At 35.5% G+C, this 17,595-nt stretch overlaps 1 protein-coding gene across 3 annotated transcripts in view; it reads right to left on the bottom strand.

Annotated features, from left to right (window-relative positions):
* Positions 1-17,595, bottom strand: part of MAP3K20 (mitogen-activated protein kinase kinase kinase 20) — an 88,040-nt gene that overhangs the window by 17,653 nt on the left and 52,792 nt on the right. For 2 of the 3 annotated variants that reach the window (XM_053470496.1, XM_053470495.1), the window contains exons 12-14: positions 1,650-1,694; positions 679-709; positions 79-218 (exon numbers count right to left, since the gene is read on the bottom strand). In XM_053470496.1, the coding sequence (XP_053326471.1) occupies positions 79-218; positions 679-709; positions 1,650-1,694 (216 nt within the window). Of the gene's footprint in view, positions 1-78; positions 219-678; positions 710-1,649; positions 1,695-8,576; positions 9,688-17,595 lie in introns of those variants that run through there. The other variant, XM_053470497.1, reaches the window with a different exon arrangement.

Genomic DNA, 17,595 nt, shown 5'->3' with positions numbered 1-17,595 from the left:
ATGCTTCCATAAAAACCATGACCCCGCCATAAATCTTTGTCTTTCAATGAAACCATTTCAAATTAAATCTGTTTTTACCTTTATATGAATAATATGCCCTTTGGAGACTATGCCCATATCCTTCAAATCCATTTCTTCCAAAAGAAGCAGCCTTTTGCCTGTAATGTGGTGCTCTTTGAACAAGGTGGCATAAATACTCTGCAACATGGATGCATCATCTTCAAAGTGAAGAACAGAGGTATACATTAGAAGCACTTAATTCCACACTGGTAAACCATGTCACTAGTGTTATTATATTAACACAACCCTGACATCCACCAAAGGGGTGGCCTCCATACATAATTTCCCAGGCTAGGCCACCCAATGCTCTCCCTCTTGTGGGGCAGTGGTTTGGGGGTGGGGGCAGGGCTAGCCCCACATAACTTTACATTAGGGGGAGTACAAGGGAAAGTGAGGAAAACAGTGAATGGGGGTGTCCAAACACCATTACTTCTCTCCAGAAAAAAGAAGGTGATGCTCTAGGGATTGTTCATAATTAGGTGGTAACCTGGTAGATTACCTTGTATCTTAGTAAAAGAGCAGCAAGAAGGTGGCTCTCGCATTAGGATCAGGTGTACTCTAGAATGTGACAGATCCCCTTTTTATATTCCCTAACCAACAAATAAAAATAAAAGATACCTGTCTTGATCAGTTGCAGCATCCACATGTACTGTGAAAAATAAAATCAAAGTGGGTCAATGTGCAAAACATATACCAGAGGCAGATCGCAATTACCAAGAGCTTTATATGTATCGATCTATACGAGAGCCAGAACTGCTTTGGATATAGATAATCAGAAATAGGCATACACTCAGTTTGGTCTATTCACTAAAGAGGGAGTTTGGAGGAGAGTTGAACACTTTAAGTCAGAGATATTACTGTGTGTTATCAAACCCCAGTGGGAGCCTCCTGCAGAAAGGACTGAGCTGGTCCTGTATAATGGGAAGGTAATGTGGAAGATTTCTTAAAACTCTCCTCGTTTAAACTATACATCATGCAAGGCCAGCTCAACCCTGCATCAGCGATTACCCTTGATAATTCATAATTCAGGGATCATGGAATCGTACACCTGTTCAACTCTCCTGCAAACTCCATCTCTAAGTGAACGGACAGTATCAAGTTAGAAAACCACAGGGACAAAAATGTTCATTTTAAGTCTAAAATATAATTTAACTGATATTGCTCAGACCTCTGAAAATGCATATTTTCTTCATAAATGCTGATAACTATATTGGTCAATGGGAGAAATTCTGTACTCAATGTGACTATATATTTTTATTATTTGTAGTCTATTTTATCACCACTATTTTATCATCTGGTCTTTTGGTCTGTTCAACATAATGCATATGAAAATCAAGATGTTTTACTGGCTACTATAGTATATTAATTGGGCTCATTGATAAGATGCCCTACTGTGAGAAAGGTACCTGCTGCCCATAATTTCTTCTTCTAGGTCTTAAACTGTTAACAGCGGGAGTGTGATATATTTCATATTACATATTGTATATGGTACTCCCTTTTTGTAGTTCTGTATGCATGTAGCTTTGCGTAATTCAAAAATAGATTTTTATGACCATAACATGGGTTCTAAGCACTGGAAGAGGGCTTACCACATCTTCTTCTGTCCATGAACAAATATCAAAAGAAGGCAGCAGCTGCGTGAGAAAAATGAACAATACCATGAAATCAGGGCAGATGATCCACCATATTTAGTGTATTTGTACAGCAAACTCTGCACAATAAGCCATTGACAAAATGTTCCTTAAATCTTTAAATACTGGATTTGTAAGTTGTGTTTAATACTCAATAAACGTAATGACAAAGGGCGTTCTAAATCAACTTTTGGTGAACTTCAACCCATGTTTGGGTTGGTGTATAAACTGGCTGTGGATTATCAGAATTACAGTCCCTTAGTTGTGACATCGTTTTTCTATAACTTTTTTTGAAGTTTTTATTGCCATGAATATTAACACTTTTATCAGCAACAGGGAGGTTGAAGTTCACTCATGAAACGCATTTTGCTTTCCAGTCCTGATATCTCGGCATTTATGCTCTGTGTTCCTGCTCCTGCGAGGTCCTCCAGATGACTCCAGGCATGCTTTTTTAGTATGATTATCCAATTATGCATTCAAAAATAATACAAAAGTAGATTTGTGATCATTCTAATTCCCATCTGCAGTTCTATATTTCCATTAAATGAGGGTTTAAAAATATACATACAGTGCATTTTAAGTGACATAAGTAGTGGGATATGTTAAAAAGCCACACGCTCAGTCAGTATCACGGCTACATTCCCAGTCTGGTATAATTACGTGTAGACATCTCATCGGACAAGTGTAACACTGAGGTCAAATTTATGGATTTTAATGCTTATGATTAAGCTAATATTATTTCTACTGAGACTACCAAGACCTATTAAATGGAAACTGAGGTTCACAAACATATCCTGCATTGTTTCACAGATTTTGCAGAAAAAAGTGTTGTAAAAGATTACAAGATTAAAGATATTTTTTATTTTATATTTTAAGTGCAGATTAAGTTAAAAAATATACATTTTCTTATTTTATAAACAGTGTGTGTTGATGGTCTTGACATTCTTTTTCAAGGTTGGGCACGTTTTTTCTTGCCCCCTCCTCCGTTATGCCCACACTTGAACTGTTGTGGTATATTTCTGCAGCATTACTATAAAAAAAGGCATCGCGAAGTAGTTATCTTGTACCTCTAGAAGACTATTTTTTAATTTATTTTATTACACTCATCTTCTGCATCTCTTGGCATATTCCCGACTAGACAGACTAAATCTAGACATAGGGCAACAGAGCCAGGCGGTGGTGTTGGCAGTTTCTGGGCAACTAGCCTCATTGGTGTGCTGCAGCTCTTAATAGGTCATATTATGAGATCAGAGATGCACAGGCCTGTATAATCCAAGGGTATGATGTAATATCCTGACACTCTGCACAGGAAGGCCCAGCAGCAGACGATCTATTAAACTTGGTAGGTGCTGCCCTATGTCAGGCCTAAGGAAGGGATCCATCACTTTCTGCATCCATGCATTTTGCATGGTATTCCTCAGGGTAATGTGGGATTTATGTGTAAAATGTAACACTAGTGCAAAAAAAAAAGCAAAAGTGTTCTTCTCAGCATAGAAACTAAACATGTTCCTGCGGCATGGACCATTCCGTTGGATACTATGGTGATAGGACCACATGAAACTTGTAAGAAGAATTGCCTTTTGTATGGATTGCTAAACCCGCAATTTAAGTCGGTGTAAATGAAACATTGTATCAGATAAACAAAGCTATAATCAAAGTATGGTCAAAATATTTATTGCAAAATTTGTGTACGACAGGCCAAAACAAAGAATATTTGTGCATTTTTTTGTATTTTATAATCACACCTCATGGATAAAAAAAACAACAAACTGTACAAGTGAATCATTTTTATATTTCACACACACTAGGTCTGCAGCCATATTAATTTTAAAATAAATACATTTATTATCGTTTGCGATGGTGTATGAATGTCTGAACATCCAGAGCCAAATTTATCAAGGCATATCTGAGGCAAAGTTCCAAATTTAGTGCAAACTACAGAGACATTTGACTGGTTTCTACGGCTTTAACTTTGGCACTCACAATTGGGCTAAAGCCCATCAGAGCAGATAGTCTGGTCTTATTTCCTTATGTAGTCTGTTTAGAGGTGAGGATAATTAAAACAGAGTAAAAGTGCACTTTCCATAACCTAGTATTGAGCAGAAACCCAGCATTGTTTGAGCTACACAAACACACATCTTTAAGGTAGAAGCTACACCAAAGCCTGAGGCTTCTCAAGAACATGCTGTGCCGTTCACACATATGCATTTTTATAAGCTTCCATACATGAACTTACATTTGAATTTTATATGATGGTCTTAAGAGGTTGGGGTAGTGTTGTGATACAGAAGGAGTATCCTAGGAGGAGTGTTGTAAGATACAACGGGGGTACAACAAAACAGCTCCCTCCAGCAAAAGAGAAAACATCAAGTAAAAATTGAAATATCTTCATTTCTGCCATAGCGAGCATTCATGTCATGGGGCAGAGGCATGATAGAGAGTAGCATAATTGGAGTGGGAATGCTGCCCAACAGGGGAAGAGGTGTCCCAGACTCGGCATAGGGCAGCTGCATATAAAAAAGACTGAGGCGCTTCTCAGACTGGACCATTCCCCATAGGATAAGATTAAAAAAGTAGGCTGTTCTCCAATTGGTCGCACTCCTTGTGATAAGTGAGCTGATCCTCTGATGGGCCACCCTATCCCTCCTCAACTTTATTGAGTGGAAAGAATTCCCTGCAGGGGATACAACTCCCAGAATACAACTCCTAAGCAGCAAGTGCTTTCTGCCTGGATGCATCAAAGGATCATTCCCAAAGGAACACCAGGAATTCGAGATAAAGACCCTGGCTGCTGGGACAATTTACATTATATATATATATATATATATATATATATAATGTGTGTGTGTGTGTGTGTGTGTATATATATATGTGTATATATATATATATATATATATATATATATATATATATATATATATATATATATATATATATATATATATATATATATATATATATATATATATATTGAATCATTGTCAAAGAGCAGAAAATGTCATTTTAGCCAAAGTTTCTCTTAAAACGTACATGTCTTGTCTTATATTTCACACTCTGCAAACCGAGGTTTATCTTGCTAAGTAAAGTTCTATGCTCAGCAACAAGTGAATCTTTGTTGACGGTTGTTATAAAGTCATATATTTCACAGATATAGAAAAATACTCCATGCTTAGCTGAACTCCTCAGAAAATAATCCTTCATTTGACACTAAATTGCTTTGTTCTCTAATACTGAAAGGACCGGATAATCTGCCTTTGCTAATACAAGCAGAATAAATATGTTCTCTTCACATTCAAGCAAAAGAAGAAATTCATTAAGAGCATTGAAACTGCTTGATTACAGAAATACAATGCTTAAATATACTGTAATTCATTTTAATACAGCTCAACAGTTCAGCTATTTAAAATGTGTTGACGAATCCCATTTCAACAGGGATAGCTCGATACAAGACAATTGCTAGAGGAATTTATTAAGGAAGTGTAATCCGTATTGCCAAGACCTGCAGAGTTTAATTACTGTGAAGCAGATAAGCTTAAAAAGTGTGAGGCCACACAAAAACGTTATTTCAATAAACATAATCATTTCTGACTTCTATAACCTGTGCTCAGAATCTGTAGACATCTTATCAGTGTTTGGGCTTTTTTTTATTTTTTTATTTTTTTTTACTGAATAGATATTCTTCCAAAAGCTCAATATATTCAATGCAGTGGATCAGCTACTAGACACGTAATAGATTCAATGAAATGTTCGAATAAGTACAGGCAGGAAAGTCTGTCATTGTTCACTCATTCCAAGCGAATGTTGCATCAAAATGCCACTTTTTGGTACAGAAAATTCAAGTCTCACTTATTTGGCGTATTGAACCTTGACAGCTATAATAACAGGGACTTTTTTGTACTGACAACTTTTCTAGACGCCCAGAACTGTTATCTCTATCTGTCGCTGAACACCTACGTAAACCACCTATGACTATCTGCGTTGTCAGCCGCGCGTTGCATTGTTACATATAATGAAAGAAAGATGCACAGTAATGTCAGAATTGCAATATTTCCTCCAAAATCACATTATCGATTAGAATCTTTTTGTTCTATCTATAAATAATAGTGTGTGTCATCTGCCACTTTGAAGGTATGGCAGATTATACGATGGCTTATTTGAACTGTGTTATGTGTACCTTTGCAAGATTTATCTGAACTACAAATCATCAGATGGCGCCAGGAACAGAAGTGGACAAAATTCTAAGAAATCTGTTTCTGCGGCCAGTTCAGTCACGTGTCAGAATGTCAATGCCATGGTATGGCATTCCTACAAGCATCAAGAAAGGTGAAAATGTTCTTTAATAAGACAAAATCTTTTTGGCCAGATCTAGCCACACGCTATACATAAGAGAACAGCAAATGTCAGGGTTTGTGAAATAACATGACTCTCTTTCCCACTGATGACCATGTCTGGGAAATCTCTGGGTTTGGCCTAGAGACTCCAGGTGAAGTCTTGCTTCCTGGGTTGAGTTTGGCCATGCCCACTTACCTCCCACTCCCCACCCACTATAGGCTGTCCAGGGCTAGCCCTGCCCCTTCACAAAACTTGAAGTTCACCAACATTTAGCAAAAATAAATAATAAAAAAAAAACATAACCCAACATTTCTGGGCAGATAAAGAGAATGCCCACACACTTTTTCACTGGCTACTTCACTAACAAGTGGGAAAAAAACTGAGCCTGATGACCCATTTGACCGAAACTCTCCTTACCCAAAATTTGACAATTTAACCTCTTGCTGTTATTGGACTATAATTTCCTTGATTGTAAAGGGTGTTGGAGCGTAACCCTAACAGCCCCTTGTGCTATAACCAGGATACTGACTACCTCAATGATGAAGAGACGACTGCTTTTTGTAGTCAGCACATGATCTCATTAAGAGGTCTGATGCTCAGCAGCAGCTGTAGATATCTTACACTTTACTAAGATTGACACGGAAAATCAATCAAACCAATTTCATTCAATATCTCCCAGTGACAGTGCAGCTATCACACGGATACATTGTCATATCTGTCCCAGCTACTGAAATAATGTGTAGCTTGCTAGAAATAATTACACTCTGCTGATTACAATCTCTAAATTAAAAAAGAATGTCCAATGCAATTTGTATTTTAATACAATCCACAAGGAATATTTATAAGATAAAAATATCTCTATAGACCACAGAGTTGAGGTTCATTTCTACCTGAAAATGATTCTCATTAGTTTCTTATTGTAAAATTAGCTATATAAAAAAATATACAGCCTGTCTGGGAATACATCCAAAAATGTGTCATGCCACATTGGGGAAAATATTACAGATATGCTATTAAATAATAATGTGCTTTTTTTGGATTGGAGCAGGTAAACTATGCCATGATGATGGCTTTATTTAATAGTACTTAATTCCGCTATTAATTATATTCTGTTAATTCTGACAAGATAAGGTTTTTTTGTCTAAGAAATTCTGAACACAAAGTATACATTTGGCCATAGGAAAAATCATCACTTTATTACCAACACAGCAAAAACCATAAAGTATTAAAGTATTCATAAGAACCAATGGTGTGATAGAGGAAAATCATTTCAAAATAGCATTTCTTGGTACTAAAAACTTTTTTACTTCCGGAGGATAACAAGTCGGCTAAAGTGTACTCAGGACCACTGACAGCCAACCTTCCAGAACCAATGAGTATCGCAAAGGCAGACTGGATCAGTATACATACTGTGCTTCCAGGGCAGTTACATATGCATCGCTGTATTTAGGTGGCTATTACTTGATGCCTCTTTTGTATGGTATCCAAGACCGTGCACAACTGGCAACCGGCACAGTAAGACTCATTTCCTAAACCAGGGTTGTCACTCCAGATGGCTAGGAGATAGGTGTGTGCTTCACATCTGTAGAAAATAACATGGTGTTGGCCATATCTTATTCTATCAGTGGCTCTACACAATCAAACTAGTCACCATGTTGTCAGTCTACAACACAAACAGATATACAGCCAACTAAAGACTCCACTATTAGCCCAAATCAGAAATGTAAATCTATTCCTCATCTCAGATTGTAATAATTATTTAGTAATAAACCTGGTGTTGTCTGTTGTTCTAATTATTTAGTAATAATAACCTGGTGTGGTCTGTTCATACTACTTTTGATATATGGATTTAGAATCCAAAGTATTGCACATGTTTAAATTTCAAGCATCACTCGGTAAGCACTATCTTAAGCAAATCCTAACAAATTCTTCACTTTATTCTAGATGACATTTATATAAAGTAAGGCTTTTATGATTGTGTTGCAAACTTATAATAAAGAAATGTCTGACATGTAGGGACTGGGAAAGTCAGCAGTATGTGGACGATGCCCATTCAGCCGTCCTTTTAGTAGTTTAATGCAACAATGAAACTCTGTGCTCAGAAGCCCTGTTTAACGAGACGGCCACATTAAGGATATCTTATCATGTTGGTAAAAAATGAGTTTAACTATGAGTTGTATATGCATCGTCGCCTAATGAAAAATCTAATTTTGCTGAAACAACCAACCACTACAGTCCTTTAAGTAAAATTTAGATTGGATTTAATTATGCATGAAATCTAATACATTTTACTGTATTTAAATCATCACATACACTCTTTTAAGTAGAGTTAAGCAATGATACAATTGTCTCGCTTTCCTCTTCCTACCTTTATGATGTACAGTAGGAAGCACAATTCAATGAGTCCTTAGCTTGCAAACTTGTGCCTGGTCTCCCCTGAACTCCCAAGCATGTACATTTAACTCCTAATGTTTTCAATGGGACCAACTTGCATGGGATGACAGTAAGTTGAGCTGGCATGCCCTATAGCACATGTGTGGGGAGCGTACTAAAATAGATGTTTCTCTTAGTACAAGCAGGTGAGGATTAAAAAAGGCATTCTCTAATTCAACAATGTTGGGTGTCAAACTAAAGCCCCAAAGGGCTATGGGCACCAAGGGATTCGGGATATCACTTGACTTGATCACTTGCACAAAATGTGAATTGACTAATTGAATGTTTATGAAAGAGATATTAAAACTGCCAACATTATTACCTTTATGATGTACAGAGTGTATTCTATTAAACAAGGAATATTTAAACATCAATGATTATTTCACACCACATGATGATGGAATTTTAGTATTTTGTTTACTGTTTTTGCTTGCTTTTACTTAACTTTTCTCACTAACCATACAGCATATAATTTAGTGTAAAAAAAGAAATAAACAAAAATAATAATAAAGACTGATGTATACAAGCTTGTAGTGCAACCTAACACACAATATTATTGGCATATTTTCAGACAAAACCAAAGCAATGTATACATTTTAGACCACGGTGAAAATTCTTCTGTAATCAGGCAATGCAAACGATACAACCTATTATATTTGTTAAGAAATAACACAATGTTTCACGTTATACACTAGTAAAAGTAAATACAAAACAACTCAAAAAAAAAAAAATATCACAAAGATGACCATATCGCCTCACACAACACCGACCTAAAAATGTGGGTATACATAAATCCTTCCATATCAAGTTTTCAGAAAGGTCAAACACTTTGACCTTGTGGTTCGCATGTATTAGTTCCACAGACGCACAAGTGCATAAGCTTCACTATCACTCTATGATTTTATTCGCTGCTATCGTCTGACCATCCAAAATCATTGAATCCCAATGCCATGTTGATTTTCTTTCCTTTCCTGACCGAGGTGGTTTTAGTGGAATTCTGCTTGGCTTGCATGTTTATCTGTATCCCAGAATGCAGGGTGGGTCCTACGACATTCATGTCGAAGATATTTCCAAAGCCCTTCATCATGGCCTTGAGACTTTGGTTCACGCCATCCACCTCTCCGTTACTGGTGGCTGTGATCTGACACGACATCTCTGCACTGTTTGACTCCTCTGTTTTAGATTCAAAGAAAGACTTCTGAGAGAGTCTCCCAGCAACAGGAAAGAAAAGCTATTAATATGGAGGAAAGGACAGAGGGGGGAAAAAAGGAAAGTTAGAATCAATTTAAATCAAAGAATCTGCAAAACTGGATTAGTCGACAGTGAACGGAAAATATAAATTATTAGTGAATTAACAGCACATGAGTCATGTAGGATTTTTTCATTTGCTCAGATTTGAACCTAGAATTGATTGAATTGCTTAAAGATAATTCTAAGTTGCTTTTTCCAAAAAGAGAAAAAGGGAAAATATACAGCTTCTGAAACAGGAATAAAAAACAGAAGCATCAAGTATAATACATTAGATATACAGTGTTTTTTGTACAGGAACATTTGTTACTAAGCATAGCTTTATAATTATTGCCTACAACTAGCAAAGACATGCTTGGGTATAAATTGTACATCGATAAGAGCTAAGCAAATTTTGTAGCCTGCCTTTTGATAACTAATTTTTTACTTTCAGAAGGGTACAAAAAAATTAAAATTCTTCCTTTTTAAAAAAAAAAAAAAATTATAAGCTCTAATAAGCAACACACATCGCAAACGTGCGTCCTTTCCCCGGTGTACAGTGCTGCAAGATCTGTTGGTTCTTTACAAAAAAGAATTCTAATTGTCTGTTTAAAAATATTTTTCTTACTTCAGCAAAGCCAAATGTTTTGCATTTACTAAATAAGTATTTTGTGTTTGCCAAAAAAGCCATTAACTACGGAGGGGTGAAATATAACGTCCGTATTCTCCATACGAGAATATTAATATTCTTTTTGGAGCCTGCAGTTTATTGGACACAGCGTTGCATATTTATCATAAACAATTCTAGAATACAGTTCTAAATGTGAAGTAGTAACCACAGAACCCAGTGGAATGTTCACTCCGATGGGGACAGAACCCAAGCGCCCCACCACTGACGGAGCTGGTATGTGAACGGAGTCTTTTAGCTGGTTCCAGTAATGCTCCTGCTCTCACATCTCCCTTAATGCTAAGGAAAACATCTGGATTAAGTTTGGCTCAAACCCACATCGGCTAGCCCCTTCACATTAGAACATTTTAATACATGCCACAGCACTGTACAAGGGAGGCAAGGAAAAAGAGTTGCGTTTATGCATGTTCCACGGCCACTCCCTGGGATTATGCAATGCAAATTATGTTGTTTTTGGTATTTTTAAAAAAAGCAGGAACAAATACTTTATACACATAAGAGTCACAGACAATAGAGGAAAGAATTTATTTGCGGCTTTGTGAATATTTTGATAAAAAAATACATTAATTCCACATTATATATAAATTACAAAAATGTGACCTTTAAAACAAGATTTACACCAGTCGTTTGCAAGCACAAAATAAAATAGAGTATCACATGCATCAAGTTCACGTGCTTCTAAAAAGATTTCAAACAGTGACAGCAACACAACGGGAGGTCAAGAAAGCGATCGTTGTAATATTAAGTGGCAACAACCAGAAGCACATCCAGTTCACGGAACGCATGCACAAGGATGTGATGTCAATGTTAAAATCATGCATGAAAATATAAACATTGCATGCACACACGTGATCTGACAATACTACAGCATTTTCCAGTATGTGATTCTCAATAATACAATATTCAGTTTACATTATTCTGTACACGCTATTTGTTCTACAGTGAATTATAAAATTGTATGTCTTACATTGAAGAAAAAATAAATAAACTCAATTTGCAATTGAGGAAAGGTAAAAGTACACTCAGTACATCAAATAAAGATAAAATACTATTTCATTATTTTTTTTTTTAAGTCCTACTCAATAAACTTACCTAAAATCCAATTATTGCAGTAGCTTTGAAATGGTTAGAATACATAGGGGGTTTTGAATAAAAATTAATTTTGTACAAGGACTAACTAGAGGTATTATTGCTAATACAAAAATAAAATGATATTATCAGCAGAAAAAGCCAAACAGATGGATCTTGTGGAACATACCTACATACACAGCGTTCAGATACATTACAAAAACAATAAATTGGTCTTTGTGATATTACTTTCTGAAACATAAATGCCTTTTCTGCATCTGTTGGATGCGTTACTAAAAAGATAACCTTTAGCATGCTGCAGACGTGTAGTTTGCAGCTGGACACCTGTGATTTATCAGCCACTCGGACGATTTTACCTTTCTAGCCTGGCCCTGGATGGAATAGTTTAAAGTGTTTCCTATTTTAGCACAATGTGATATAAATCACAAGTTATTTCTCGGTGTCTTTATGGGTCTGCCTACCCCGGGCTGCAATACATTTTGCACCATGAGTGCTCTGCTGTTTAAAGGACATACGTGTTCACAACGTGGTCCTCTCTGCAGCCACACCGTGCTTTCTGTGGCCCCAGACTGGAAGTTACAGAAGCTATAGATCTGCTCGCTATTTCACTAGCACAAGGTACATCTTTCACGCATATGACATACAAGGATATCTAGTTCCTAGTATGTTTCTTAACATTTTGAACACCAACATAAAGGCTATTCAATATATTTTATGGGTACAAGCCATAACGCAACTCCAGGGTTTTATCTCACAAACTTCACTGTCCGTCATACACAGGGAACTCCTCCGAAGCCTGCCTAATGAATACAGTCTGACGAGACCTTTTAATCTTACTACAGCTATTTAATAAATAAAATCCCATGAAGAACTCCTGCAAATACAAATATCATATTTATAACAAGTCCAAAGGCTAATCAACCACTGTGCAATCCTTTCAAACAGAGGCAGTGGATGAACGGTGACTTTCCATAGTGTAATAGATTTAACATCAATGTAATAAACTGAACATGTCTTTTTTTCAATACAGTAAGTCTAATTTGCATATGTTTGATTTGTTTTAGGGGTTTTTTTGTGTAGTTTTATAAGGCCTTTTACTTCGAAATAATAAAATAATTCAACTAAAATATTTTTAGATTTACAAATAAACCAGTAATCTTGTATTTAACAAAATGTAATATATATATATATATATATATATATATATATATATATATATATATATATATATAAACTACATATTTATTCATCATTTTACCTTATTAATTAATGCTGATTTAAGGTTGGTTGTCTCTGTAAAATATTTAACTCAATCTGAACCTGGTCTCATTTACCAAGTAAGTTTTAGAAGTCACTTTTAAGAAGTTTTTGGCACTGCTTTAAAAATGTATCTAACTGGAATAAAACAGTGAGGGAGAAGGAGCTCTGTGGATCTAGTAGCTCACATTTTTCTTTCTCCCTTGAAGACTGCCTTGGCCGGAGGGTTATCTGCCATCTCATTCCCTAAAGTGGGAAATCATAAGAAAACACCATAGAGATATAGATACCATCCGAGGCAAGAATCTCCTGCTTGGTCCTAATGTATATAAAGACCGGCCCTTGGATACTCCTTTCCCCTGATTATGTAGGAGAGAGTAGCTGCAGATCATCCACGGGGCATTCACAGTAATGTCACTGACACTTTGGCACTAAGCATTTAAAATCATAAAAGTGTTGGTTCTATTATTATCCGAAGTTAATCAAGGTCTTGCTGTTACATACTCAGTTGGCAGTCAATCTAGAGAAGAACTGTTTTTGTGCAATCACGTGTATAGAATTCAATTGGTAAATCTAACTTAGAGTAGTGAAGTTTAACAGCTTATTAAGCCTTCTTCTCTAATGCACATTAACCCATTATCTCTCTCTATGAGCTGTTACGTTGCATATAATACCAATATAATCTGTTAAAATGTGAACAGGAAACATTTCTAGAAGAATTATCGAGGTTATGAATTTATTTTAAGCCAGATATTGTTAGGATTTAACCCCTCCAGTCCCCTATGGATGTACATGCACGTCCTAAAAAACTCTGCTTAAAAGCCCCTTAGGACGTACATGTACATCCTGACTTTTTTGCAGCATCGATGGCTCCCTGCTGACCTATCCTTTGTAACAGCTGCCAGTGCGAGCACCTATAAACTGTTACGTGAAGAATATGCGATCAGGCATTCTCTTCCGGAACATGTCAACCTGAAGGCTACATGAGGACAGGATATCCCCTGCAGGGTCTGTTTAGAACTTAATGGAAGATCACACGTATTGCAACCCACAATGCAAGTTTATAGAGACTTGCTTGGTAATCACAGTGTGATCAGTGCAGGGTGAACCGCAGAGAAAAGAAAGTGGGAAAAAAATGTAACGCCCTCTTCTCACAAGTGGAGAAAGTTTTATTTTCATTTACTTAGAAAAAAAATTGCTAAAAATATTAAGTAAATAAATAAAAAATAAACAATAAATGGAGCTAAGTGATGTCACTGTGACATCACTAGAATACATTACATGTTTGATAGATTCCTATTCAAGAGATCCATATTGTACTGATAACAGTTAAAAAAATTTATAAAATGTAATGAAATGCCAAGCTTGTAAATATAAAATAATTTAATAAATATCTTCACTGCAGCCAAGAGACTACTACTGCAGAAGATACCAAATAAACCCCACTTTGCAAAAAGCCCCTTGATAAAATTATTTGTAAACAAACCGTTCATTAATTGCAATTAAACAAAGCAATTATTACTGATGACAAATATAATATATAAGTACGTTTTAATAAAACATAAAAAAAAACAGAAAACACAATCAATAGGCTTTCTTGCTTAGGACACATAAGTGATTATATCTCCTTTGCTAAAGATGAATATCGCAACAAATATTGGCATTTATGGTTGTATATTAGTACATCTCAGCTAGTTTATTGCCTGAATCCTCTACATGGTGGTTATACGTCCAAAAAAGCTTAATTGCAAAGCTTAATTGGAATTCTTTCTGTTTTTTTGAACACTCAACGGTTTTAATGTGTGCTGCGTTCGTGATTCTTGCAAGTACGTCCCTATTTATTCTCTTTAGCAAGGAACACAATGTGACTTGACTTCTTTCAAGGATCTACAATCTGATACAGGGGTCACACATTGCTACCAACCGCCTTGCAGGTCAGCCAATTAATTTGCAGCTCTCTTCTAAAAGTTCCTGAGATCCTTCTCCTGGCAGAACATTACAGAGCCCATAATATCCCAATAAATGTCGCCATTGATCAGCTCAGCTTGCGCCATAACAAAACCTGCTCAAGGCTCTGTCCTGCCTGCACATTATTTTATTACTTTGATAAAATAGGCTACTCTAAAGATGATGTTGACTTTCGTTGTAAAAGAAAATAACACCTTTTCCTACATTTAGGATTTTAGGGAAGTTGCATTTTTTTGTTGAGTAATATGATTAAGTAGAAATCATCTTTCAATCGAGATATTTCAAAAAATAAACACCAAACCCGCAGTTTTTATATTACTACTTTTTCCCCGTCATGTATATGTACTAACAGAAAAAAAGCTAATTCTATAATTTATATAACATATGTAAACAACATGTTTTTCTTTGAGGGAGCTGAGGGCAACCAAATATATTCATGTTATTTTTATATATATTTATACATTGTAACAGAAGCAACACATGTACAAGAAAGATGGAGTTGTCACATGTGTTAACTATTACAGTTGTGATAATCTCACAATACGAGATTAGATGGTTCTAACAGTGCCTATAATGGCAGATATGTTATACCAATCCTTTTCTGCTTTTATCCCCCCCCCAATAATTTATCTTTAATTAGTTCATATTAATCATGAACAGTGATGTGTTTAATGGGTAATTTATCAAAGGTGGAGTGGCTTTTCTCCTGCGTTAACATAACATTTTGAGAAGCATTTCTAAATGAGTCAAATGAAAAGGACTTTTTTTTAAATTTAGGTTGGTCTTTATAATCAATATTAAATATTATATGAGGTCTTTTTTTTTTTAATAGTTATTCTTGTAGCTGTACGCAATAAAATTAAGATTAGCGATAGCACATTTTGTGAAAGCTAAGTAACACCACTAGCTACTTTTGGTTAAATTCCTTTAAAAGAGAATTTTTTAGTATGAATTTCCATTAGGTCATAAAGCTTATGCCACATTACAGTTAAAGGAGTTATTTTGTATTACAAAATTCATCTTTGGCCTTGACTTATCTAGATCATTGCTAAATCTAAAGAAATGTTTTTGGTTTTTAAATAAGTATGGACAGACTTTGTGTTTTTAAAAGAATTATATTATTTCCCTTCGCCTGATCACCTGCTAAGTTTATTTCATACTTTACATTTCAGTGTAATAGCTTTCTTTTCCCTCAATTTGCAAAAAAAGCATTTTAAACATTGGCACATGGTTCTGCAAAGTATTAAAATTATTCTATAAAACATACAAAATTAAATTGGTTCTTAGTACAGGAAATAACAGCCAAGAAAATGTGATCTTAACCACTCGTATTAAATAGACTAGAACAGATATTTTCAATGTTTTTTATGACTCTTTAAAATATATTAAATATATATATATATATATAGCCAATATGTAGCTATAAATAACTTCAATATAGTATTATTACTTCAATATAGTCCTCATTAAAATTGTCACATATAGCAAATAACTAGTAATATCAGAAAGGATTTAACAAAAATGTAGATTTTTTGTGTATTCTGTGTTTACTTTGTGAAATAACTCATTTAATCCTTTTGTTCATGCAGAACGAAATTGCTAAACACTTTTAAATTGATGTCAGGAAAGTGTCGTACAGACGTTTCAGCTGAATATTTCCTAGAATAACATTAATAACAACCACCGCCATGTAAAACAAACTGAAAAATTCAAGATCACCAGAGAATATGTATGTGCACAAATAATTCAAGGAACAGCGTATGAATGAAAATGGAACTAATGTTTTCATAGTACAGGCATCACATTTTGTCAGCATAGTCTGGTAGAACATACATTGTAAAAATAATAATACATTTATTGTAAATTACCCCTATAATTGTTATTATACTGTAAATCTGGTCGATGAGTTTAATTGTATCAAACATCTTGGTACCCTCAGTATATCTGGAAAATCCCCAGGGTTGCCTTTTTTTTTTTACAGGGGGTGTGGCAGCAATCAGAGGGCAGGGCTAGCTGTGTGTGGGGTGGGGCTAGCCCCTGTTAGACTATAAAGGGGTGGAAAGTAGGCAGAGACTAAGAGGGAGTAGGCAGAATCTGGGCTGGGAGTGGGCATCACCAAACACTGCTTGCCTGATATTAAAAATACCTGAGCCCCAACGAAGTACTGTTTCATACAGAGACTCCAGATTAAACCCAGCAAATTCCCAGGTTTAACCGTGCAAATTAACCATCTGACATCCAGAAGAAACCTGCACACCATCATCATTCACTAAAGTGCATTTTCAAAAGCATTAATGCCTCTGGATACACCTGCCCCTCAAGAATTTAGCTACATATTGCAACTCAGTGGTACAAAATATATATATATATATATATATTTATGCAGCTTAGAAATAACTTTCAGTACCTCAACTAATGCTGTTATTCGTTAAAATAATATTTTTTTTAAAAAAAAATCAAAACATTTCATTTTATGGTTTTCATTAAACTCTATGAAAGACAACCACGGTAAGTTTCTCCTGCATAATGCCAGTTAAGGAGTTCAGGATGGCACTCAAAAAATACACAGATTAATTACAGCATGTGGTTTTTGTTTGATAATCAGTGCAATCAGTGTTTTGAATATATATTTAATCCGATCATACTAAGGGACTTTTTGACTTCACGGAAGCCGATATGTCTCGGAACAGGGTCAGCATCATCTAATCCATTTTCTGCCCTCTCTCCTCCATCTATCCTTCTAAAGGCTGCCTGAACCATTCAACAACCTAGCAATAGAGCATGACTGTGTTAATGGGGAGGAATAACCATGTAGATGTTGAGAAAGAGTAGTTAAGACTCCTCATGTAATAGATTCAAGGTGCTTTTTTATCTTTTACAATAAGACAGACTTGGGTAACTAGCAATTTT

This window comes from Spea bombifrons, chromosome 7, assembly GCF_027358695.1.
Source record: "Spea bombifrons isolate aSpeBom1 chromosome 7, aSpeBom1.2.pri, whole genome shotgun sequence".
NCBI lineage: Eukaryota > Metazoa > Chordata > Amphibia > Anura > Pelobatidae > Spea > Spea bombifrons.
The sequence above is the reverse complement of the archived record's forward strand: the minus strand, read 5'-3'. Positions and strand labels throughout refer to the sequence as shown.